This window comes from Vombatus ursinus, unplaced genomic scaffold, assembly GCF_900497805.2.
Source record: "Vombatus ursinus unplaced genomic scaffold, bare-nosed wombat genome assembly UNPS02014768.1, whole genome shotgun sequence".
In the NCBI taxonomy this organism is placed as follows: Eukaryota; Metazoa; Chordata; class Mammalia; order Diprotodontia; family Vombatidae; genus Vombatus; species Vombatus ursinus.
In genome coordinates this window covers 32526695-32553328 of record NW_020954546.1, presented here as the reverse complement: position 1 = coordinate 32553328, position 26634 = coordinate 32526695, and the positions used below count along the sequence as shown (strand labels likewise).

Sequence of the window (26634 nt, the reverse complement as noted above, 5' to 3'; positions counted from 1 at the left end):
CAACAGTTGCAGGTTGAAGCCAGAACTCCAGCTTTAGATGCTGGATTTTGAGAGCAGTTATTTTCCGTTCATGCTTCTTCCTCTCTATGTCCATACCTAAGCAAAGCTAGGTAAATTTGAACTTTTATCATGTGTCATAGTTCCTAAAGCAGAGGTGCTATGTTATGAGCTAGATACAGTGGGATCAGGGGAGGAGTGGAAGGCAGAATAGGAAAGCATACGATTCACTTAGTCCAGCATTCTTAGAACCACCAAGAAAAAGGTTTCCACTACAAGGCAGATAGTGTTACTGAGCTACACTGCTGTCCTTCATGAAACAATCTCGAAGTCCTCACATGGGGAATGACATAAGAAAGAATCCTAAGAGGAAAGCCTTGTGGCCAAAATGCCTTTTCTCCTGGGAGGAAACCGTGAAAGCAAAGGGCAGGCCTGTGGCAACCAGGACAACTTCCCCAGTGCACAGATGCAGGGGACCTCTAGCTTTTGGTGTAGAGGAAGAGAGCTGAATGCAGCTCTTGCCATTTGTAAGTTCTGTTACCATGGGCAGATCACAACCTCTTGGGCTAGACTTTGGTAAAATGGGGGGAATGGACTCAGATGACCTTTAAATTGTCTTCCAGCTCAAAACTGGTCCAGCTTCATGGGAAAGTTTGGCCTGTTTGAGCCAGAAACAAATGTACACGTCAATCTTTAGATGAAAAACATGACAGGTCTGGCTCTCTCCTCAGAGAGGGGAAGAAAAGGTAGATGGGCAAGAAAAATCCTTGCTGTGAGGGCTCTCAGTCTGACTGTTGTCATTGCCTTGGGATGCAGTGGCATGTAGTGACTAGCCTGTCCTGAGCACTTGCTGAGCTAGCCTGCACAGAGACAGAGGACAACAAGCCCCTGCCTCCCATTCTGAGACAGACTGACGGGAGCAGTCAGGCAGTGCAAAACACCTGTAACAAGTACCTTTAAAAAGAAGTGGAGGCAACAAAAAGCCCCTCAAAAGCGGAAAAATGGAGGGGCTGCACCTATTTGGCTTCTGTTTAGTGTTTGTATTTTAGTCTCTCAAGAATCCTGCATCTTCTAGTGTTATGAATTCCCTGGTATAAAAAAACTCCAACAGGTGAAGAAATTCCTTGGGATAAGCAGCTGTTCTGTAGTTTATCAACTTATCTGGGAGGTTCATGCTGTTATCCCCATTTTTACAGTTAAGGAAAGTGAAGCAGACGGGTTAAGTGACTTGTCCAGGGTCACACTGCTAGTCAGCATCTGAGACACTGTGGGGAATGGATTGGTAGAGGCTCATGGGGGGTAGTTCTACCATAAGAGAGGACAGAGTGCCAGAAAGATAAATTGGGCCACGGGCCCTCCCCAGTAGAGATGTGTTAAAGAACATAACAAAACATCTTTCGTAAAGAGTTTATTTTGCTAATCTTTAAAAACTGACGCCACCTGACAAAGAATGGGCCAGGCTACACACACTTGCATTTTCCCTTTTTTAAAAAGTACTTTGCAGGACAGTCTTTTTTAAATGCCTTTTAAAAATATTCAGTGGGGAATGATGAAAAAGGGCAGAAGCCATCCCTCCCCCTTTGAGTACAGAGTTCTACCTTGGCCCCTCCTCCACTTTCTCTCCTCTTCTGCCTGTCCAAGAGCACCAGGACAGGAAATGGGCAGAAGGGTGAAGCCATCGTCAAGATTGTATTTATAAAAATACCCAGGCTTTTCAGACAAAAACAAGAAGAAAAAGAAAAGACAAAACCAGCACCCAGATCTGAAAGGTCTCTGTAGAAAAACAAGAGAAGTGGATTTCACTCTTTCCTCTCTCTCATTCAGTGTCTGCCAATCCATTTCCTGCAGCTCTAGAGCAGGTGGGACAGGGGTCCACAATGGGCTTTGGAAGACAGGCTTGAGCAGCATATGAATGACCAGTGCAGCCGTCCCATCCCCAGGGCCTTGTAATGTCTGCCCCACAGGGGTGGACATGGTTGGGGAATAGTTGGACACAGGCCCTAGCATGGCGCCACCAATCTCCTTTTTCGGATACATGCCCAGATCCATTCAGGGGAAACCTGCTGTGCCTCAGGGTTCTTGTCCCCACTGCCCACCACATGTGTAGCTGAGACTGTGTCAAACTCCTGGACCAGATCTCCATTAAATGCCACGAAGTAGCGGCGGAGCTGGCTGAAATCCTGTGTGGAGGGCGGCAGATAAAGCCGCACACCCGTGAAAATGTCCAGCAGCATCTGCAAGTACAACACAGTCCAAGGCGGTAAAAGAAAAGGCATTATTGAGGATGTCCCCCGGGAGATGGGCCTGAAGCAGGGGCAGCAGGAGGCTGGTACGCAGCCCTCCATCAACACTAACAGTCTCAGAGAACAGCTACTCTCCTGTACCGTCAGGGAGTGGAAGGAGAGGAGGATGTCTGTGGCCAGGCTCCTCAGCTGTTAAGGGAAGTAGCCTTAAGTCTTCCCTGGAAATATTCTCATGCCTTAAGGAACACTACAAATTGCAGAGGAGAAAGAAACAACAGTGGCCCCAAGAGATCAATATGCAATAATCCTGGAAGGGGAGAGAAGGGTGACACCTGGCTGCCCCAGAAAGTTCAGAGACACAGGGCAGTGAGAAGGATGCAGCTTTGCCCAGACTCCCCTTACTCTCCCCTCGGCTAAGCCCCCTGCCTCACTGCATTTGTCAGGCAGCCTCAGACATCTCTGTCAGCCTTACCTAGGCCTTGGAGTGCCCAAAGGGGACACAAGAGGCTCCTGAGGATGGGGCAAGGAGAATGGTTCCCCAGAGAGCCGGGCTTCTGGGCTGGGGAGGGGGAGGATGGAGTGCCAGAGTCAGGGCTTGGGGGGGGTTCCCCACTCGGAACACTGCCTCCAACGTCACACACACCTACACATACAGAGTCACAGGCCTCTACCTAGTTGCACTTTAGCCCTTTAATGTCAATCACAGCTGGTTAAATGGCTGCTGAGCCTCTTGACTACGTGCCTGCCTGCCTGCGTGCGTGCACATCTCTCCTTCCTTTCTGCTCTCCAACCAGTCTCTTCTGCAAGGCAATGAGTGCATCCTGAGTTCTGGGATGGTTCTGTCCCACTGCACACACCCGTGACCAGGGCAAGAGTCCTGGCCTTTGGGAACCTACAAGTTTTTTCCTATTCTTCCTTCCAATTATGCATGTGTATGGAGGGAATGAGTAGGGGGCGTGTGATTGCCCCAAGTAGGGAAAGCAGAGAAAGCAGAAAGATGGTGGCTCCCTCACCTTGCTCCTCCCTTCCTAGAGGGCCCCACCCCCCTTCACCCCTGACCCTGGTCATCACCTTCTTTTGACTTGTGTCTTCCTCAGGTGCCTTCCTTTTTTCCCCTTTCCTCTCCTCCACTTTCCCAGGGGACGGTCTCATGGTTGGTTTGTTACCTGTAAGAGAGAGAGTGGGGAGGGTCACAGACAGGCTGGGTGAGGCCGGAAGGAGTCCCAGAGTTCTCATGTAGGGGTTCTTCCCCTTTTTTGCCCATTGGACCCCTTGGGCAGGCCAGTGAAGCCTACAGACTGTCTCGGAATCATGGAAAAACAATGCATAAAATAAAATAGAGCAGATTACAAGCATACCAAAAGTATTTAAAAAAAAAATTTCCAGAGCCTAGCTTAAGGTTAAGAACCTGGGCTCTAACAGGATGGAAAAGCCCCCTCCACTCAATCAGAAGGTCGAGAGCCTGACACTGTCCTCTTCATGGGCACACACAATCTGGCTCTCAGCTGTCGGGTAACAGAATCTTTCATGCAAATGTGCGCTAAGGAAGGGACAAGGAGTGTGGCTCAGCCTCCCCCAGGATCAGGCATTCATCCTATACTGCTAGGAACATAAATAAGGATGCCGAAAGATGCTGTCCTACTGTTATCTAATACCTATGCTGACCTCTGAGCTCCCCAGGGTAAAGGCCTGGGCCTTCTCTTGGCAGATCCTCAACCCAGGGGACAGCACAGGGCCCGGAGTCAGGAAGACCAAAGTCAAATCCAGCGTCATTATTAGCTGTGCCGCTCTCGGCAAGTCACTTAACCTCAGTCAGCCCATTTTTATCCTCACAACAAGCCTGGGAGGTAGGTGATGTTACTATTCCCATTTTACAGAGGAGCAATGAGATATTCATGAAGTGTTTTGCTATATAAATGCTAGGTATTGTTCCTACAATTAGTGCTTAGCCTTCAGGCGAGGCTTCAGCATCATCTCCCCTTCCCTCGGCAGCCATCTTACCCACTTTACCAGGGGGGCCGTTCGTCTTTCTTTCTGCCTTTTTGGCCTGGGCAGCGGGCTTGCTGGGGGATGCTTGCGAGGCTCTTCGAGGGGTGGAAGGGCCTGAGCTGCCCTCATTTTCTCCACTGCTGCCACTAGTCACAGAACTCCCCTCATCTGCAGGCACCACAGTGAAGTCAGCTTTTTCCTTGGAAAGCTGGTACAGCTCCTGAGGAGAGAGGACACCCCCCAAGGCTACTGAGCAAAGTGTAACACCCTCTATGTCACCACCTGCCATCAGGGCCAGGAAAACAGTGTGGGAGCCAGCCTTCTTGGTACCTGTCTGTTAGGGAGCGCCTCTCTAAATGGAGAGGACCCCAGCTTTCCTCCCAACTCAGAAAGAGCCTACATCACTCCAAGCAACGATGCCCTGTCCATGGGGGTGCAAGGCAGATATTCAGGTACCCAGGAGAGAGGAAATAGCATTGGGGTGGTGGTGGAGAAGAGCACTGAACTGGCAGCCAGAAGAGCAGGGCTTCCCTCCCTCCTCTGCCTTTCTGCTACTTCTCCAGTCCATGCCTCAGTTGCCTCATCTACAAAGTGCAGTGGTTGTACTAGGTTATCTCGGGATCAGAGGAGCTCACAACCAATCTAACCCAACCTATTCACGAACAAGAACCTCCTCCCAGTACCACAGCGTGTTCAGCAGTGGCCCGATCCGTGTTGGGAAAGCTCAGATGGTTAGACAGTGTTTGCCGCCAGGCAGAATCTGCTTGTGTTCCCTTGGGCCACTGCTCCTGGCGTGGTTCTGGGCACCAGTTCCCTTCCAATATCTGGGCACAGCTGCCCTGCTTCAGCCCCCTCTGCCCCAGGCCTATTTTTAAGGCCTCCTACAGCTGCTTTTCTTCGTAGGCCAGTGTTCTCTGCCCCCCCCCCCCCCCCAGTCCCTTACAGCCCTCTAGGAAGGGAGGAGCAAGGTGAGGGAGCCACCATCTTTCTGCTTTCTCTGCTTTCCCTACTGGGATTCTCTTAAACTTCATATACCTCAAACAAAAGGAGGGTCATCCTAGAGAGGCACAAAAAGAATCTCTGGAGACTCAAGAAACAAAGGGCAGGCTCCCATGCTAATGCCCTCATATGTAAAGGGACTAAGGAAAGCAGCCGAGGCTGCGTTTTACGGGACAAGGCTGGAATTGGGCCCTGTCCGTTCCAATTATAAGCTCACCAGATGGAACAGGGGCACCAGGTAGCCCAAGTACCTTAAGCTGTGGGAGGGTGGTAGCAGACTTCCAATCTTTATCATCACGAATTCTGGTACAGCGGGGGAAACGGATAGAGATGCCATCGGCTGTATGGGCCTCAGCCTTGGAGAATTCTGCCCCTGTGATCTCCCAAACAGGAGCTTTCTGCAGAGGGGGAGGGAATTAGCGGGGGAAGAAGTCATCTTCAGGCCGAAGGGGGAGGAGCCAGGGAGGGGTTGGGAAGAGGAGAGCTGTACCTTTGGATCTGGGACAATGAAATCGGGGTAGTAGTTCTTGTTGATCTTCAGCCAGCTGGGAATCTTACTGGGATCCTTGGGGGTCAAGATGAAAGATGCCGATTACCAGGAGTTCATCCTCTCTGTGATTTACCATTTGATTTGGGAATAAATTCAAGTGAGGAGGTAGTGGAGTAAGGGGAGCCTTACATCTTACGCTTTCTGAGTCTCAGCCTGCTGTCTGTAAAATGGAGGTAATACCTCATAGGGTTGTTAAGCCTCAGGTAGGATTGTATGAGCCAGGGTCAAGGCAGGAGGCGCAAAGGTATGTAACTCACAGGGAGAGATTCACACCTCCTCCAGCCTTCTTTGACCTCTCCCAATCTGGTACGGCACCCTCTTACAGAGTACTGCTAGGAAACAGAAGCTAACATCTGAACTGTCCTGGGGCAGACGGAACCTCTCCTCTTAGTCAAACAATAGTTTCCCATGACAGTGGGACTAATCAGTAACATCTCTGGCCCTTACGGTTCTTTTAGTCATTCCTTCCTAGAAGGCCAGTCAGTGACCTGGTCTAATGCTGCTTGAGACCATGTTCCCCTCCCTACCTTGCTGATCTTCACCATGTCTAGCTCATTCTGCAGGCGAGCAAGGGTGGCATCATCGTGGCCTCCGGCACACTTGGTGACTGTGCACCACTTCTGGCTGCTGGGGTCATAGCAGCCCATCAGGAAGATGGACATCATGCCACCTGTGTGGAAAGAGAAGAAGGATGGGAGCACGGGGGGGATAGCCTTGAGAGATTGCCAGAAAGTGTTTTAACCAAGCACATCCAATCAGGCAGATCAGTTTACTCTGTGAGTCCTTAGAAGCAACTCCCCATCTCTTCCCAAGGCCTAGATTTCCCTTCTGAGTGAAGAAATGAGCTTCTCTTCCAGTAGGACAGGGTGCTGACTTTGAAAAGTACAGGGGGTACTTAGTCTCTAAGGGAAGGATTACCTAGACACAAGGAACTCTCCTAACTATTCCTCCATTCTGATGAGGCTGCAGCTCTCAGAGCTACCCATGCAAGGGGAACGTGGCCCCGGCAGAAGCATCAAACATCAGGGTTCAGCACGTTGCAACTAGTGACTCTGGTGGGCCAGGAAACAGCCCTCATTCCAGTCAAGCCCCCTCGCCACAGGGCCTCCGGCGTGGTATGCACTAACCTTTGTTCCCTTGCCCGTAGAAAGCCCCAAGGACCACCAGGTCTGCTGTGTCTGCCATGGCCCCCTCATTCAGGTAGTCCTTCTTCACTTTCAGCCAGTGCCGCTTCCCTGGCTCATAGGTGCCCTGAGAAAGAACAGGGCAATTCAGAATGCTGTGGTCCATATACCAGGCAAAGGAGAGTCTCCAGAGATGCCTGATGAAGATCTACTGGGCTCCATGATGGGCCCGTACCACATACATAAAAGCTTCCCTAGAGGCTCTGTTACCTACGATTCCAGCACCTTTCTATAGTGCTTTACAGTCAGCACAATGTGCTGACATACATTCCTACCTGAGGCTTAACAACCCTATGAGGTATTACCTCCATTTTACAGACAGCAGACTGAGACTCAGAAAGCGTAAGAGATGTATAGTCCCTAGGAGCTTGCTCCCACATGCCACTCCCAGGCAGGAGAGATGGGGGCAGGGCTCACAGGCACCTGAAGGAACCAGGAATGTCTAGCAGAAAGCAGCACCTCACCTTCACATCTTTTAGCACCAAGCCTTCCAGCCCTTCCCGGATGACACGGTTGATCATATCCGCCAAGTCTGATGCTTTCTGGGGGACAGAACAGGAATATTCATGCTGCATCAGTTTGTGGGCAGAGAATGGTCGCTTCCTCTCTAATTTGAGAACACTGAATTAAAAAGTCCCCTGCCTTGTCCCCCAGCTCTCCTATTTTTCTGGCATCCAAACTAACCAGATGCCTATAGGGAGTTTGGAAGTCACAGTTCATACCTTTGAGCCACCTTCCTTCTTAAACGAGAAAATATAAACCAACGGTTCAGGAACCAAAACAGAATAGGATAAAACAATAATAACCTCACAGGTCATTTAGAAGGAGCTACCACACTGTCTATCAAGTCAAATATATTTAAGGGCCAACTGCGTCCTGTGCAAGGCTGTACTCAACTGTGACGTGCTTCATTTCAGAGAAGAGGATCCGATTGGGGATTTCAACCATGTTGTCGTGGAGAAACTTCCTCCGTTCACACAATGGTCTGTAGGAGGCAGAAGAGAGGGGGTCAGGCCAGCCTTCAGAATACAGTCGTTAACCTGCAGACTGCTCTGGATAGGACCCAATGAAAGAAAGGGAATAGCCAAATCAAGATGGCACGTTAGCATAGCTGCTTATTAAAAAGGCAGGCCCCATTCTGTAGATGGATTGATCATATACTGCAAAGGTTAAATCTAGCCAATGATGCTCATGGCAGCAGAGCTCCAAACTTCCCAGAGATGGAAAGAATGAGATCATATGTCATATTTGTCTCTAAAAGTTAAAGATCTGGCCTCTTTCCCAAACAGGCTTTAAAAACACAAACACAGGTGGCGCAGTGGATAGAGCACCGGCCCTGAAGTCAGGAGGACCTGAGTTCAAATCCGGCCTCAGACCAAACACTTGACACTTAACTAGCTGTGTGACCTTGGGCAAGTCACTTAACCCCGATTGCCTCACCAAAAAAAAAAGAGAGAGAGGAAAAAAACACACACGTACATACAAAATTCTGGCATAAACTTGAAAATGATCCTGAAGTTTACTTCTCACCCCAGGACAGAGATCAAACGGCTCCATAGCAGGCCAGGGGACTGAATCAGGCAAAAGGCATTATACCTAAATGCCTATGAACTGAAAGACTCATTTGGTAAGCCTAAAGTCCTTGGTCCAAGGATATGGAGAGGGCCCAGTCTGGTCTCTGCATCCTAAGCATCTTCTCCTGCCAACAATCACAGCAGGCTATATTTAGATACCACTTAAAGGTTACAAACCCTATTTCTCCTAACCACAATTTAGGCAGTGTTAAGTGTTATCACAATCTCATTTTATAGATAAAGAAAACTGAAACTTAACCAAGTGACTACCCAAGGCCACAAAGGGTTTTGAGAACCAGGACTTGAACCCAGTGTTTCAAAGCCAATGCTTTTTCTACTATATCTTGTTGCCTCTCCTGAGGTTACTTTACATGCATGTGACGTGTCCTATGAACTCCTAAATCAAGAGCATTATGTCTGTGATTCCTGTGAATCCTTACTCTGATGAACTGCCCACCTCAAGCCCTCGATGTGATTACCAAAACACCTCCATTACTCTGTGCTCACTTCTTTGAGGCAGAGAAATCAATCTGACAACTCTCTGAGTTGGGTTTGGCTTTTGATAGACAAGTTTCACCAAACCCCCAGGAGGGGAAATCTGGCTCTCTCCATCAAGCTCAGTGAGTGTGGTTATGCATGCCTCTCTCTGGGCTCCAGGTTCCCCCCATCGGCCCTTGGTTCTAAAAGTCCAATCCCTCTCTAGTGGCTTCAGAACTAAAGCTGGACCCGAGTTTCAGAATTCCTGTCATCATGCCCACCTGTCCATCAGGCTGACGTCATTGAAGTAGATGCAGTCAAATACAAATAAGCACACGTTGGCATCCTGGAAAGCAGCTTTCTGAAAAGGGAATTCAACATGACATGAGGCTGACAGGCTCTCTAGCCAGCCAACCCATTATAGAACATGGGTGACCAACATCTGGGAGCCAGGAGGTATTACTAGGTGTCCACAGGGAAGCCCCTGGAAAGGCCAGTTGTTTTTTTTTTTTTTTTGGTTAGGCAATGGGATTAAGTGACTTGCCCAGGGTCACACAGCTGGTAAGTGTTATGTGTCTGAGGCCGGGTTTGAACTCAGGTCCTCCTGAATCCAGGGCCGGTACTCTATCCACTGTGCCACCTAGCTGCCCCTGAAAGGCCAGTTTATGCTTTGGAAAACCACTGCCAAAGGTTATCAACTAATCCCAGCCACACATGTCCCACTGAGCTGATGTTGAAAAAATTCTCTACTGCCAACATTTGCTTCCTTTTTTCAGAGAAAAGCTAAGAGATCATTATTTATGAACTGAGGGATGACTTTGGAACCATTTTATCAGCAAAAATGAAACCCCACTCAAAACAAAAATACTTCACCCCCAAATTCAAGCCAGTAGAATACACTTGTGCAAGTGCACACATACGCATATGCACGCACACGCGCGCGCGCACACACACACACACACACAAAATCTCCCACACTGTACCTTATGCACACCCAGAGTCCCAAAAGGCAAAGGTCTGCTTGTTTTGGTGTCGATCAGAAGGACCTCAGCATCTAGGATCATGCTCTGGCCCCCTGGGAATGCCTGGGGGATGTAGTCCTTAAAATGGGCCACCTGGAGGCGGAAAGGGAGCTTAGCTCAGGGGGTTGTAGGGAAAACATGAGCCAGTCATAGGCAGGCTCCCTCAGGAATGGAGGGTTTATGGGAAGGAGAAATTTTCATGAAGAGAGAAGAAAACAATTAATAAATGGAAGCCAATGTTTGTTTATACTTTACCTGAATCAGACATTTTAAAATGTCTGATTTTAGTCATTTATGTGCAGTCAGTATTCTGTCCAATTCTCGAGCGGGTGTCTATGTTTAGTCTCCAGATGAAAGACATAATAAGCATCATTGAGCACCCAGGGGAAGGGAAAGCCAAAGAGAGAGAGAGAAGACATTCCAAAGGCTTTGGGCTTGTGTACATGTATAATCGTGCGTGTGAGCAGGGAAGAAAAACAGATTATGTAAGTGTGAAATAAGAAAGGGGGTGTCTAATTCAAGGATGAGGCCGAGTATGGCCAGATGGGATAAGAAAGAAGACAGAAGGTAGCCTCTGCACAAGCAGAGCTATACCCATGACGGATGGGCCCTAAACCTGGGCTTCTACCTCCCTGCTGAAGCTACGCATGGATATCAAGATGGAAGTGCTCAGCCGTGCTGGCCTACTCTGGCCAAGGTCCTTGTAATCAGTCCCAAGGACTATATCCAGAAAGAACCTGTGTGCTCCAGGCCCTCTAGGAATCCTGGGCTGACACTATGAAACAGGCAGCAAGCATGTGAACACCCTCCTCATTACATGAAAAAATGATGGCATCAGATAGCTGAGAAATGAATACACACTCTGAGGGAGAAGATAAGAGAAGAGTGCTTTCATCTGGAGATGCTGGGTTCGCCCTTCTCCATTCTGGGTCATGTGAGGTCCCCATTTCACACCAGGCTCCCTGTGGAAAGTTCTCCGTTTGTGTCATTGGGTCACATCAAACAATCTTATCTAAACTAACAACACCTGCCAGAAGAGCCCTCGGCCCCCTCTGGAGCTTCGATTCCACTATGCTCGGGACAGCTAGCGACGAGGCCGCGCAAAGCCGCAGCCCTCAGTTCTGACAGTGCTGTCCTGACTGGGCCAAGTGAAGTGGCTTCCGAGGAATCGAAGGGCTGCTTACTTTGTGAGGCAGGACAGGCTTGAGGCTTCGGCTGAAGTAGCTGAACTGACTGCCCGCCTTGTGCACCTGCACCCGCTCCCCATCATACTTGATCTCGGAGAACATCCCGTTGGGACACTTCTTCATCGCATACTCAATGGACTTGCAGGCCTCGGCCTGGGGGGAGGAAGAAGCAGACAGTCAGAAGGAGACAGGATCAAAGGACCCAGGGGCTTCCACACAGGTCTCCACGCTATCTCAGCTTGTGGATTCCCGAATATGGGGTAAGGACAGCCCGGAGGGCTGAGGGTGGGATAGTACCAGTACGGTCAGGGAAAGAGCTATCTTGATTAATATTTCTGTGTGGCTACTTTCAGTCACCAATAGAGACTACAAGCCCCTCTATATCTCAGTATATTTGCTGTGACAAAAAAAAAGTCACCCCCAAGTGGCTAACCCACCAAGCGTGGTAAGCGCCACTGCATGGAGTGCGACTAGTGCTTCAGATGACAGAGACCATCCCTCCGGCTTGGCAGGACCTCCATGAACTTAGGGTCACCTTGATGCCACAAAGAGGCACTGGGGCTTGACTTTATTTACTCCAGCAGAGTCACTGTCTATTTTTTACATAAATGACCAGTTTTCAAGGAACTACAACACAAGGTATACTTACAGTCACAGGGAATGCCATTTAATCATTTTTAATATACCAGAATGTACTCAAAAAGTACTTTAAAAATCTTGCAGGCTCCAAGGTCGCTGTTATGAACATCAGCTTGCCGTGTGACCTGTGCACCCTGGTGAATGGCTCTGCCTCCGGGATAACAACAGTCCCCCTCTTTGTAAGCTGACAGTGTAGTGGAAAGTCAATGGATTGGGGTTCCAACAAGCTGGGTCTTCTGGGTGACCTTGGGCTGTTCTCACTTCTAAAACAAGGGGGTCAGATCGGCCGAGATGAGGTGACTTTCTCCTTTCTCCCAAAACAGGCTTCTAGTTACATGAACGCATCTGTGGTAACACTCGTGTCTAACTGACCCACCATGTGGTTACTCAACTGGCAGAAAGCTGCATAGGTCTTTGAAATTGCAAAGCCCCTAGACTGCCTGAAATTCCTGAAGGGAAAGCACGGATGGCCCTACATCACAACTGGGAACATCTCAGATGCTAGCCCCATGATTCAGATTCTACATGCCACCTGCCAACTCTGCCTCCCACACTTCTGGGAGGTAGGGAGCACTGTTTCCATGTTAAAGCTGGGGACAGCAGGCTGGGGGATAAGACCTGGCTAATAAGACCATCACAGAAAAAGCCTCCTGGCCTTCCAGGTCCAGCATCCCTTTCTCTCTCCATCTTACTTAAGCACATATTCCCTACCCCAAGCAGAAAGACCCGGGCCATGGAGAAGTCCAATGCAGAAAAAGGAAAAACAAAATAACCCTAAATGTCTAACAAGGCCAGAGAAACCTCTTCAGTGATTCAGGAAAATCAGACAGTGCTCAAGAGCCTTTTATGGCATGTGCTTGGGGTTCTGCTAAGTCTGTAAGACTTCCTGGTAGTGAATTAATGCAATGGGAAAGGCACGAGACTAGAAAGATAAATCTCATTTCCCATGAAATGAGCAGATGCTGCAAATAACCTCTGTGGAAGCAAGACCCTCGTGTCAAACTTCCTGAAAGAAAAGGGAACCTTAGATATCGTGGTGTTGGGGGCACAGATCTGTCTCTGATCTGTGAGAACCCCAGGCAAAGCAGGAACCCTGGGGCTACAAATGAACCTCCAGGGCCCCTTGGTCCATCCCTACTTTGACCTGGGCTCCTGGATGGGTGCTTGAGAGCATCCCAGAGAACCAGGCTTGGAAGAGACCTCCCCAAATATTCAGTCCAAGCCCTCATTTCACAGAGGAGGAACAGGAAGCCTAAGAGAGAGCAAGGATTTGTCCCTGATCACACATATAATCAGTGCAGGGCAATGACTAACATCCAAGTCTCCTGGTCCCATCTCCAAGGCTCAGTCACCTTTTTGGTCTCCCTCAACTGTCAAATGGGAAAGTCACTCTTGTCCCCCTCTCACTGTCTCTTTTAGTCTCCATGGATGTAAGGTCATGGACCTTTAAACTGCTCTAAGTGTCTTGGAGACAAAACAAGGGGGAAGCGGCAGGGTCTGGGCAGGAGAGAGACCAGAAGTGCCAAGGGAAGAGAGCTTTCCTCACCAGCATGGGCTGCACAGGGGTCATGAGAGCTGCCTGGACGCTGAGTGCCCGCTTCATGCCCGGTGCCTTCTTGGACTCTTGCTGGTTCGCTAGGACACGCTCTACCACATCCTGGAGGTTCCTTGAGGCCTTGAAAGCTTCATAGGCATTAGGGTCCAGGGCATCTAACCTGCCCAAAGAAGGGGAGACAAAGATCCCCAAAGCAGTTACTTCCAGGAATGAGAGCTGGCATCCTGGAGTAACACCACCACATCTCAAGCAACTGTGGATCACTCCCTCTGGTAACAGAGTTCACACCACAACGCTCAGAGGAGGTGGCCCTGGGTAAATGTGACTTGTCCAAGGGCAGGGCATGGCGGCCCAAGCTCACTCCATGCTGCTGCCTTCATGGCGCCCACCAGGTAGAGAACCTGATACTTACACGTGCTTGGCACCCGAATTCATCTTGAGGTCATGTTTGATGAGTCTGATGATACACTTCAGGTCGTTGGCAGTACACCTGAGGGAAAGAAGGAGGAAAACTTATTTCTCCCTCTCTGTAGTGCCAAGTTTTAAAAGGGTGAATTCCCTTGTGACATCAGCTCTCAGTCTTGGTCCCTCCCCGGCTGGCAGGCCACCACACTGGGCTGGTTCCTCACCTGGAGGCAATGCTCTGTAGCACATTTTGCTGCTCGTCCTCTTTTGTGAGTTTGGACAACTGAAGAAGGAACTCATCTACTTCTTGTATAGTGAGGAGGCTCTTGGCTGCCGGGGGGAAGGATCGGCTCTGCTCGAAGAACACACGCACTGTCTCTGACACGTCTCCCTGTCTCCAGAAACCAAAATGCCACCAACACAGTTCACTGACGAGGCCAAGAAATGGCAGAAATCTGCAGCCATCACCCCAAATTCTCCAAGTAAAAGGCCTCTCCGGGACAAGTCACCCCGCCCCCAAGTTAACGTACATAACTGTCTGTCTGTCCCTCTCCCTGCATACTGACCTGCTCCAAGTCCCGGATCATGTCGTCCTGACTGCACTTAAAAATCCGACTGAAAAGCTTCACAATCTGTTTGTCATTCAGGTTGTAAACACTTTTAATGACACCTGGCAGGAGTAGCTTCACTGTCAGGTACACATCACCATGGAAACCATCTGGAGATAGGAAAAAAGGAATTCCTCATGAGAAATGGAACTTACTTCAAAAAAGAAAAAGAAAAACGGGAGACCTCAAGGGTTAAGGCACAGATCTAGGAAGATGGCAGATTCTAAGACAGAGTGGGTGTCACATGCTTTGGGATTCTGAGCAAGTCACATGGCAATCCCTTTGGGTTTCTTCAGTCACCACCACAATGGGAGAGGATTCTCCAGCTTGCAAGGACAGAAGGGAGATGACCGGTGAACTCTTCAGACAGAAGGCAAAGTAGCTGGGCTAAAGTGGGTCAGGTCTCATACCGCCGCCTGATCCTTTCTGCAGGAAGTCATGGATGATCTGGGTCTTCACATTGTAGCTGGGCTTGTCGGCCACCATAGCACACAGCTTCCGAAACTCCCGAAGCAAGCAGTCCTTATGCTTTGGGTCACACCTCTCAGCTGACAGGGTGGGTTTGGCTGTGAGTTTTGAGAGGGGCTCCTCAGAGGTGCTTGGCTTAGCTGTTGGGCAAATGTCAAGAAAAGGAAGCAAGAAGAAAAGATTACTGCCTCCCCCTCTCTAAGACTGACCTACAGCGCCCAGGCACATTCAAGAATTGAAATATTTGTGAAATCCCTTCTACATGCTAGGCACTGAGAGATGTAAAAAATTAAATATGATATCATCCCTTCCCTCAAGAGGCTTATCACCTACTAGGGGATATAAAACATAGACAGCTCAAATTACAAAATTAGACCTGAGGGCATTAAAAAAGGTTTAAAAAAAAAGTGTCATGAGAGACCTAAGGTAGGGATATATTATTCCTGGCTGGGGGAGAGATTAGAATGCAGGAGGTAGCACTGGAGGGGTCTTTAAAAAGTAAGATTTCAATAAGCAGAAGAGAACGGAGGAATGGGCAAAGGAGAGAAGGTAGAAGAAACAGCATTCTAGATCAAGGTGATGTCAGTAAAGCAAGGGTAGGTGGAAAGATTGGGGAGGGGGCGATAAGTGGCAAGGTTCCTATTCCTATGCACACTGGAGAGGTAGGGCGGCTTCAGACTACAGGGAGCTTTGAATACTTAAAGACTTAATAGCTGAATGGAAATGGGAGGAGAGGGATTAGGTTAAAAGTGAAGAGAACACTAGGACTGAAAAGATGAGACACTGTGCTAGGTGAAAAGATCCCTCCCCAACTTACTATACTTTCATAATGGATAAAGGATGGTCAATAAACAGGATTTTCTGCCAGATCCTTTAAGAATTTCCAAACCAAATTATTAAGTGTTTTCCTTTTTCCCTTCTCACTTCCATTTGCAAAGCAAATTTAATCTTCTGTGCGGGTAGCAACGTCATTAGCAAATCTGCTACTGATGCAAGCTGTCCTCTTGTCTAATTTTTCACAAATTCTTAATCCATCCTTATCTGCAATCCAAAGGCAACTGTTCTAAAGAGCATCCCTCAAGGGAACAGGGTAATCTGAGAAACAAACTTTAAGGCCAATGCTCAGATGCTCAGCTATGTTTCAGGGTAAATGGGACCTCCTAAGTATAAACACTAAGTTTATCTTATTTTCTGGCATTTCTAGTCTTCATCAGCACCACCTTCTCTCCTCTGAAATTCTATCATGGCCCACCCTTCACTGAAGCACAGCTAAAAATACCATTACAAAGCTGGCTTTTGTCTAAAACAGGCTATCTCTTGAAGCTGTAATTGTACTTTACTGATCTCCTTGTAAGGAAGTAATAGGGTCACAGAATTTAAATCTAGAAACCATCTAGGTGGACCGTGAGGAGGCCCTGAGAGGCCTAATGGATTATATAAAGCCACACAGGGAGTAAAGAGCAGAGTTGGGCTTTGAATTTAGGTCTTCTGACTCTAATCTTGAACTCTTTTCACTATACCACATAGACTTTCCCTAGTCTCTGTAACATACTTTAACACAAACTTCTCTGATTATATGCTGTTTACAATGTAGATAAGAAAAGAGCAGAAGAGAAATTTATAATTTTTTGTCTTATTGACAAATAAAAACCATCCTTCAACTCTACTTTGCCTCCTTAAATATTCAGGTTCTTACAGAAAGTCATCAGATGGCCTAGGAGTAGCCGATTTCAACTATATTACAAAGTGGTAATTACCAAAACAATCTGGTACTTGATCAGTGAGATAGATTAGGTACATAATATATTACTGTAAATGACCACAGTAATCTAATATCTGATAAACCCACAGATCCCAGCTTCGGAAGTAAGAATTCACTATTAGATAAAAATTGCTGGGAAAATTGAAAAGCAGTCTGGCAGAATCTAGTCATAGACCAACATCTCACACCATATACCAAGGTAAGTTAAAAATAGGTGCCCTATTTAGATAAAGGGTAATATTAGGGAAGCATAGAAATTCACTTATCAGATCTATGGATAAGGGAAGAGTTTATGACCAAAAAAGAGACAAAGAGGATCATGGAAAGTAAAATGGATAATTTTAATTACATGAAATGAGAAAATTTTTGCACAAGCAAAATCAATGCGGCCAAAATAGAAGGAAAGCAGGAAACTGGGGGGGAAATTTATAGCAGATTTCTCTGATAAGGCCTCATTTCTCAAATATATGTAATGAACTGAGCCAAATTTATAAAAATAAGAGCTATTCCCCAATTGATAAATGGTCAGAGGATACGAATAGGCAGTTTCAGCTTAAGAAAGCAAAGTTATCAACAGTCATATAAAAATGCTCTAAATCACTAATAGACAAATAGAAATTAAAACAACTCTGAGATACCACCTCATACCTATCAGACTGGCTAATGACAGAAAAGGAAAATGACAAATGCTGGAAGAGATGTGGAAAAATAAGAGACACTAATGCACTATTGGTAGAGCTGTGAACTAGTCCAACCAGTCTGGAAAATAATTGGGAACTATGCCTAAAGAGCCATAAAACTATGCATACCCTCTGACCCAGCAATACCACTACTAAAGTCTGAATCTCAAAAAGATCAAAGAAAAAGGAAAAGGACCCATATGTGGAAAAATATTTATAGCAGCTCTTTATGTGGTGGCAAAGAACTGGAAATCGAAGGGGTGCCCATTAATTGGGGAATAGCTGAATAAGTTGTGACATGACTGTGAGGGAATATTATTGTACTATAAGAAATGATGAAGAAAAGCAGGTAGGTGGCGAAGTGGATAGAACATCAACTCTGAAGTCAGGAGGACCTGAGTTCAAATCCTGCCTCAGACCAGACACTTGACACTTACTAGATGTGTGACCCCGGGCAAGTCACTTAACCCTGACTGCCTCACCGAAAAGAAAAAAAAAAGAAAGAAAAGAAAAGAAAAGATGAGGGGAATGGTTTCAGAAAAACCTGGGAAGACTTATTTGAACTGATGCAAAGTTAAGTGAGCTAAACTTGGAAAACACCGTACATGGTAACAGCAATATTATAAGGATGATAAACTGTGGAAGACCTGACTACTCTAATGAAGATGATGAATGGCAACAATTCCAATGGACCCCTGATGAAAAATGCTATCCTCCTCCAGAGAAAGAACTGATGAATTCTCAGTGCAGATTGAAGCATACTTTTTTCACTTACTTTATTTTTATTGCTTCCCCCCCCCACATGACTAATATGTTTTGCATGACTTCACAAGTATAACATATGTTAACAGATTGCCTTCTTGATGGGTAGTGAGGGGGCTTAGGGGAGAAAGATAATTTGGAATTCAAAATTTTAAAACATGAATGTTAAAAATAAATAAAAATAATAAAGAGAAAGTAATTTAAAAAACAACAAAAATCAAAAAGCCATTAGGCAAGAAATAGTAGAAGTAGGAAGAGAGAGAGGGTAGTGTAGTGCAGTCAATTTTCAGGTGTCTCCAGGTCCTAATGGTGAGGAATATGATTTCTAGTAATGCATTAATTAGAACAAAACTGCAGTACAACAAATAATTTCAAAGTTATATACCAGCCATAGTAAAGGAATTTAACAACTTGCTTAGGTCTGAACTTTTCAGCAAGTTACAAATTCACAGGCAAAAGGACTGACAGAGAAAGATTCTCACTAGGCCCTCATTCCACGCCACAGCTGAAGCACCAAAAGCTTCCTGATGTCTGCAAACGTGGAGATCAGCAGCAGTCCACCCCTGCTGGAGAGGGGCCAAGCTACACTATGGAGCACTGAGCACATCTGTCTTCTAAAGCCCAAGCTCCAGATAACAGCATGAAATAAGAAGAAACTACCCAGCCTGAAACCCCAAGGCCACTATTTTACCTGTGAAACCGGAGAATTTCCGGGGATTGGTGTTAGAGACTGAGGAGGCTCCTTTGTGTGGAGAAATCACCTGGCCGGTGGGTGTCAGCTTGGCCTGGACTGTGGCTTTCTTCGCTGGTGTGCTTGCCACCTTTGAAGAGAGCGCTACAAGGCACAAACAGGAAAGCCATTAGGAGAGGGGATAAAGTATACACTGAGGGTCATTATCAATAGGTCAAGTTGACAGTCAGACTTTATTTATTCAAGTTCCAAGCCAACTGCCAGCACCACACACAGCTTCTTCCATCTTTGAGAAATTCCCAAGGGAGACAGAAATTCAATGGGCAGCTGTACTGATGCTCTCCCACCAACAAGTAGGTCTCCAGCATTCCTCACTCCAGCACTGATTTTAAGATCGCAGGCAAATTAAGAGTGGCTCCTTAGGAATCCCTGACCCAGAAAAACATCTCCATTTTATAAGTGGGCAAACTGATGGCAGAGAGAGGGCTTGTAACCTGAAGGTCATATAGTAAGAGTTTTTCCCTCCCAGAGCAGTGAATTCACTGAAGTGGGTGAACTTTGGGTGAGGTAATTCTCTCCTCCAAAGCTAATAAGCAACTCCAACGGCGTTTTATAAGCTGAGAGTTGCCTGAAGCACTAAGAAGTTAAGTGATTTGTCCAGCGACACAGTGAGTCCAGGTTAGAGACACAACCTTATCCCAGGTCTCCAGGACTCTGAGGCCACTATCCACTATGCTTTACTGCCGCTCTATAAACAGTAAGTTAAAATAGCAGAAAGAGATGGAGAATTCCCAGTGGCTGAATACATCAAACTAGATCACAAGGAAAGGCTAAGACTGATGCCCTTATGTGGAAGAGGAGGGGTATCGCCTATCCTGGAAGACCCGCTTCTTCCTAAGGCACACAGACAGGTTTGGTGGCCATTCTACTGTAAGCTGTTATAGCAGCCACTTCCCCCAGTGACGGCAACTGTCTTCATTTAAGAAAATGAAGCCCTCATCCCCCTGCCCAGTACCGCCAGGGGGCCCATGGATACTTCCCAGTGCCTCACCTGCAATGTGCTCATTGATCTGATCCTTCTCTGTGTCCTGCAGCTCTTCCCAGCCCTCAAGATCTGTCAGGTCCTCAATCTTCTTGGTGGTCGCCCGGGCTCGTTCCAGCTTCTCAAACATGCACTTGATATGGTACCATTCCTTCATGTCACCCCCAGATTCTGAGAAGGGGTTGGGGACCACTTTGCCTATTCGGCACACACCTTTCACTATCTTCTCCTTGCATTTCTTGCAGCCAGCTGTGCTGCGCTTGGCATAGTCCACACAGAATCGCTGTTCAGCCATCTCAGAAGCGCTAGTGCAGAATCCCACATGTGACACTGGCAGGAAGGCAAAACGGGCGGTACATGGTCCTGGGATGCCCCCCTTGAACCAGAGACAAGGCCTCTTCTTCACAGGGAGCCAGGACCCCTGAAAACGTCCAGCTCCTGACACACTGGAGAACGGGTTACTTAACTGCCAATGTAATGGCTCTTGGAGCAAATGTAGTACTTCTCTTCGGCCAAGAACTCTGCAAGTCTGCTGGAAGAGGATAGCTGAGGCCAACGGCATACAGCTGCATGACAGGCAGAAATAAAGGGAGGGATGAGAACCCTGACCGCCTTACTTGCAGCAGTCCAGAGTTGTAGAAACAAGGCTGAATAATCAAACAATTTCCAAATGTAATCCACTCCTACTCAAACAGTACTAAATGGAGCTAGAGGGAGTCAGGTCATCCGGCTTACTTGATCCACTACAAATTTATATTATCTAATCTCTACTGAACCCAGCTGCAGGAAGACAACTCCTCTCCAACTGATTTTCTGTCCCATTGCCCACAGTGACTGTTCCCAAACTCTCTCCTTAAGCTCCCATGCTGCTCAGGATCTCAACTTCATTCTTTACTGAGGAAACAGGAGCCATTCTCTAGGAGCTCTCTTCTCCCAGTATCTACATCTCATAATCCCTTGACCTCATCTTTCATTATCTCCTTCTTTACTCTATAGTCTCTGAGAAGAAGGTGGCATCACCAAGGTGGGAGCCCATCCCCTTCCGTCTAATAACTGCCCTCACAATCATTCCCTCTAGTCTCTAATCTTCAATCTAGTTATTATCCTCCATCTCTCCTCCCTTTATCAGCCAAAGTCCTAGAAAAAGCTGTCTACAATCAATGTCTCCATTTCCTTTCCTCTTACTTCTCAACCTTTTGCAATCTGGTTTCAGGCCTTTATTTATTACTTAACTGAAACTGTTCACTCAAAGAATTCCTAATTGCCAAATCTGACAGACTTTTCTTAATCCTCATCCTGAACTCTCTGCAAATTCTGGTATTGCTGACTACCCTCTCCTCTTGGACAGTCTTTTCTTCTCCAGGATTCTGTGATGCTGCTCCCTTGAGGTTCTCCTCCTACAGATCTGACTCACGTTAGATCATTGTCCACATTAAAGTCCTCTAATGGAAGTACATAGAAAAACTCTGTCTTCATCCTCCCTTTCTTCTCCCTATATTCAGTGACCTCATCAACTCCCATGGATATAATTAATGTCTGTATGTGGGTGACCCTAACAATAGAGATCCAGCCCTAATCTCTCGCCTGAGAAACAGTCCCACATAAAAAACTGGACATTTGGAACTAGATGTCCTGTAGGCATTTCAAACTTAACATTTCCAAATTAGAACTCATCTTTTACCCAAAACCCACCCCTCTTCCAAACTTTCCCATTTCTGTTGAAGGAAAAACTATTCTGCCAGTCACCCAGGTTTCAAAACTTTGGTATCATCCTCAACTGATCTCCCTTACCCCACATATCCAAATATTTGCCAATTCTTGCTATTTCTATCTCCACCACATTTCTTACATCCATCATCTCTCCATCCAAAAAAGCCACCATCCTAGTTCAGATCTTTCACCATCTCTTAACTGAACTCCTGCTATAGCCTATTTGAGAAAAATTATTATTTTGCTATTATATTAACAACCAATTATTAGGTTAGGAGCCAGGATTTTCTCCTTTTATTTCTTCATTTAAGGCCTTGCCCCTATTTAAAAAAAAATCAATCTCTGAAGGACCTAGTTGACTGATGAGACTGTCCTAGCCCTCAAGGTACATGCTCTTCAATCTTGGGTGGTACCCCACCCAATTAGGAGACCTGATTTCTGTTTAGAGTGTATAAAGAATCCAGTCTGGGTGAGTTCTTGCCCCAAAGAAATGAGCCCCTATCCTTGTACCACCTTGATCAGAGTTTAGAGTAGCCCCGCTCATTGAAGAAAAAATCAAGAGTAGTCTGGATGGAAGAGGACTCCCCAGTCTAGACTTCTATGTTCTCAGCAGGGAGAACTGAAGACTTCTAGTCTACTTCCTCAAGATGGATTTTCACTTGTCAGGGACAATCCCTTTCAAAAAATATTTAAGGCATTCAGTGTCTCCATTGGAGGCTTTGGTTAGCACGAGAAACTACCAACCATCAATGTAGTATCATCTAGCCTAATTAATAAATTGATTATGAATTTCCCAAAACCTCTGTCTCTGGGGTTTATCATTCATCACAACTCCTCACAAATGCCAATGATTTTCCTAAAGTCCAGGTCCAGCCATGTCACTTCCCTTTGCAAACTCCAAAGGTTTCCTGTATCTCTAGGAGCAAATACAAACTCCTTTTTGGCATTTAAAGCCCTTCATATCCTGGCCCAAACCTACCTTTTCAAGCCTTAACATCACTCCCTCCATATACTCCATGGTACAAGCTGGCCTTTTTACTGGTCCTCATAAACCACATTCCATTTCCTGTCTCCAAGTCATGGGACAAGCCCTTTCCAGTCCCCCTTAATGCTAACACCTTCCTTCTGAGATTATCTCCCATTTACCTAGCATACATCTTGTTTGTAGAGGGTTGTTTCCTAGCTGGCTCCCCCCATTAGAATGAGAGCTCCTTAAGTGAGCTCCTGCGCATTTGTCTTTCTTTGTATCCCTAGCTCTTAGCCCAGGTCCTGGTATAAATACTTGTTGGTCTGACTTGTTCTTCAAGCCTGGCATGCTTACCTATTTATCTCTTACAACTTGTAGTCTCTTTCAGTTTCATTTAAAGGGCCATCTTCTACCTAAATGAATTTCCTGATTCCACCCAGCTGCTAGCTCTGTCCCCAATCACCTCCTCCAACCCAAAACCTTTTATCTACTTAACTTTATCTACATATACTTAAAGACTCCTTAAGCTAAAATGTAAGATTTCTGAGGGCAGAGACTTCGACACTTTTGTCTTTGTATCTCCAGCAGCTAGCACAGTAGGTTTTTAATGTTTTTGATTGTTAATACAGGCAATCCTCTTTTCAAAGAAACCCAACATAGAAAAATCTAGTTTACAAATCTAGTTTACCTCACAAATAATACCTCATATAGTGATAACCCCATGTTAGTAATGATGACCCTTAGGCACTGCACGATCTTTAATTATCTTTTTAAAAACAGATTATACCAATATTCAATATAGTATTACTGTTAATTATATAGTTATAGTTAGGTGTTAAGTTACAACAATTTCACAAAATCAAAGAATGTTAGAGCTGGAAAGGCCCTTCAAAATCATCTAGCTTCCCCATCCATACAAGCACCCCCTAATTTTGCAGAGGAGGGAACTGAGGTCCAGAGGTTATAACTTGCCTAAAAGTGCAAAGGTGAGTGGCAGAGCTGAAATTAGAACCTAAGTCTCCAGATCTTTTAGTCTAGACCTTCACCACTACTGCTTCATCTAATCCTTGAAAAATTAGTGATTTGTGATACACATATCAACACTTTATTAAGTAGAACACTCAATTACTTAGAAAGGTTTGACTTAATTAAATTGCAGTCTTCCTGGTACATTTAAAGCTTTGGTTAAAGCTCAGCAACTACCTGAATGTAAAATGAGAATGCTGTTGCTACTGGGTAGTAAAGGGAAACCAGAAGAATTTACAGCAAAAGTGTCAGAATCTACTACCAACTGCAAATCAATCAGAAGAAATCTTTATGAAATCATACAGCAAATCAATGGGAAGATATTTTTGTTCAATTTACACCAACCTTTCAGAGAAAGAACTATAGTATAAACTAGGGCAGACTTTCTAAAAGTCTATTCCATCTATCTAAAAGATGGAATAGACAAAGACTAGGATCCTTTACCGCCCCCCTTCCCCCCATATTCATCAGCTTTGTGGGCTTTAAAACACACAGAAAGCCTCCTCAGGTGGATAATTTCTCAGATACTTGTCAGATATTCCAAACAAAAGCTGCAGGAAACTCGCGGCTGGTCTGGCTGAGGTTCCTTGGCCCTCGGGTCTGGTAAGCAGTACACACCCAGCTAAGCATTTTGTAAGGTGATTAAAATGAAACCACCGAAGCCTAAACTCTGTCACCTGTCTACAAAGTCTAAGAGAGCTTCAGTCAGCTGTCACAGCTGGTCGGGCAACTTTTTGGCTTTTTTTACTCAAAGGATTTCCTTTGATGCTTTCTAGAGAGAACAGCAACTTATTTTTGCCTTCGAGGGCAAAGATTGGGGCAGCTGGTTTTTGTGGGGGGTTGGAGGGGCGAGGATAAGAAAGAGCTGAAAAGGGAGGACAGATGGATAGAGTAGAGAATAGCATCTGAAATACTCTGCTGCGGGGACACAAGGTGCTGAGGAGCCCAAGCCGACTTGAGGATAACAAAGCCTTGCCCTTCTAGGATACCCCAGGCGGTGGACACTGGTCGGTGCCATCTTGGGGTGGTTGAGGAGGGTTCAGAAAGGCGAGGCTATCGCAAAAAAGCGGCTTCAAATGGGCCAAAAGGTGTCAGAGAAAAGAAAGAACTGCTGAAGGAAAGAAGACCAAGGCCAGGGGTCTCTGCCGGAAGGGGGTTGGGTCCGTCTGGGGGCGCGGGGTGTTCGAGGACTACTTAGGAGGGGGACACAGGGAGGGACCTTCTTGTAATGGGGGACAGACAAACCCTGCATATGGGGAGGAGTGGGATACTATGTGTATGAGGGGTCGCTGTGTATGGATGAGAGGCAATGCTATGTGCATGATGGGGTGACGGGTGTGTGTATGGCGGGGCAGAGGATGCTATGTGTGTACAAGGGATGCGGTGGGGGGAGGGAGCTACTCAGCAGGGATGCTAAGACGAGGTAAATATGGGTGTGATATAGTGGGATAGGGGTCACCGCGTGTGGGGGAGGGGGGAGGAGGGTGCCACGTGTACGTAGGTGCGGGGTGGGGAGGGGGCGGCGGGATACTAAGTAGGGGGGTCAACTGTAGAGGGCGGGGTACCGCGATTGCACCTGGGGGATGGGGTCGACCCAGTGTAAGAGGCGGGGTTACCTGCGGGTAGAGGGGCGGGGTGCCACGTGTAGATAGGTGTGTGTGGGGGGGGCCGGCAGGATGCAGTGGGGGTGTCAGAGGGAAGACCCTGGGCGAGCCCAGCTGGGGAGGGCATTTTTTTTTAACGCGGAAGCAGAAGGTCGGGGTCTCCGGGGACGAAGGCCTCCCGAACACGTGAACCCCCTCCTCACGCGCTGCGGGCCACGCGCTGGGAGAGGCCTCCTATAAGCTACCTGGTTTTCCCTTTTCTCCCCCTTACCTCTCATTTGTGTCCCGGCTCCGACCCGACCAGGCCTAGCTCACGACAAGCCTGAGCGTAGCCGGCAGACAGGCCTCGCGCCAGAGGGAGTTAAGACTACGATCACTTTAAATCCGGGTCCTTGGACAAGGCTACAGCGCGCAGGCGCAGGAGGACGCGGGGTGGTGCTGTGCGAGAGAAGGTCCCTAGAGCCGAGGCCCCGCCCCCAGAGCCGAGGCCCCACCCCCAGAACAGAGGGCCCGCCCCCGGATGGTAGCGAAAGGTTGCCTCCCGCCGGGCAAAGCGACCTAGATCGGGGTCATTTCTTCGTTTTATTTCTCTGGTCTGGAGCAGCAAAGAGCCACCTTGTAGTGGTGGTGGCCACTTGGAAGCCACTGGTGGCCACCTGGAAGCCAGGAATCCAGGATACACTTAGAAAATTTGTCAATGTCTTGTGTTCCTACATCACCTATAAATCCCACCTTCTGCAAGCAAACGTTCCCAGTCCCCCTTAATACTAGTGCCTTTCCTCCGAGTTTATCTTCAATTTACCCTATATATGTCTTCTTTGTGCCTAGTTTATTACATGTTATCTCTCCCATTTGATTATGAGCTCCTTGAGGATAGGGACTATATACTGGGCTTAGCCTAGTGCTTGGCACACTGTAGGCAATTAATAAATGCTTGTTGACTTGACCTAATTCACGTTTCCCTCTATAACTCTCCCCTAACTCCTGCCAGAGATCCATTCCTTATAATAAAGAATTATAAGGGAAGTTCCACCCTCTCCCACCCTCCCCTTTAATCCTATCAAATCTCACCATATTTCTCAAAACAATGGAAGGATGCAGGGGGAGGATAAGGAGGCATCATTTCCAGATAATTGGACCCCTAGGAATGATATCAGTTAATACAGTCTATTTTGCAGGATAAATAAACTTAATAGAATTTCACAAACGTTTTAGCTCTCTGCTTGTTTGCTATCAATTTCATCCTAAGGGAGCCCTTAATGCTTTCTACTCCAAAGTTCTCAGTCTGTAGAATGGGACCAAGATGAGGTGTCTGTCACTTCTAACACTGAGGGAAAATGGAGGAGGCTTGGTAAGCCTTGGAGAGATATAGGAGCTTTCCAGTGGGAAGAATGGGAAAGGTGAGAGATGGGCAGGGTGTACTGGAGTCATCTTATTTTTAGTGTGATGAGCATTTATACTTTGGAAATCAGCAAATGCTTCAAATCAGGGCT

The 26634-nt window shown here is 46.9% G+C and overlaps 1 protein-coding gene across 2 annotated transcripts; it reads right to left on the bottom strand.

Annotated features, from left to right (window-relative positions):
• Nucleotides 1-1390: 1390 nt before the first annotated feature.
• On the bottom strand, nt 1391-25536 carry LOC114043049 (DNA ligase 3-like). 2 transcript variants are annotated; one of them, XM_027861905.1, is made up of 20 exons: nt 25413-25536; nt 19844-20400; nt 18793-18936; nt 14840-15037; nt 14388-14539; nt 14046-14212; nt 13829-13906; nt 13408-13576; nt 11220-11375; nt 9997-10128; nt 9295-9374; nt 7860-7947; nt 7427-7504; nt 6906-7029; nt 6306-6448; nt 5719-5793; nt 5480-5626; nt 4242-4449; nt 3312-3406; nt 1391-2231 (listed from the first exon to the last, which is right to left on the bottom strand). In XM_027861905.1, exons 2-20 carry the CDS (start codon nt 20394-20396, stop codon nt 1998-2000), a joined length of 3021 nt encoding a protein of 1006 aa, XP_027717706.1. In that variant the 5' UTR covers nt 20397-20400; nt 25413-25536; the 3' UTR covers nt 1391-1997. The 2 variants fall into 2 exon arrangements, with proteins under 2 accessions (XP_027717706.1, XP_027717707.1); XM_027861906.1 differs by having other exon boundaries at nt 4251-4449.
• Nucleotides 25537-26634: the final 1098 nt, after the last annotated feature.

Coding starts and splice junctions, on each gene's coding strand:
- LOC114043049 (XM_027861905.1), bottom strand. CDS start 20,396: ATGCCGTTGGCCTCAGCTATCCTCTTCCAGCAGACTTGCAGAGTTCTT. Junction 3,407..4,241: donor CGGCCCCCCTGGTAAAGTGG/GTAAGATGGCTG, acceptor TCTCTCTTACAG/GTAACAAACCAACCATGAGA. Junction 2,232..3,311: donor AAGACACAAGTCAAAAGAAG/GTGATGACCAGG, acceptor TTGTACTTGCAG/ATGCTGCTGGACATTTTCAC.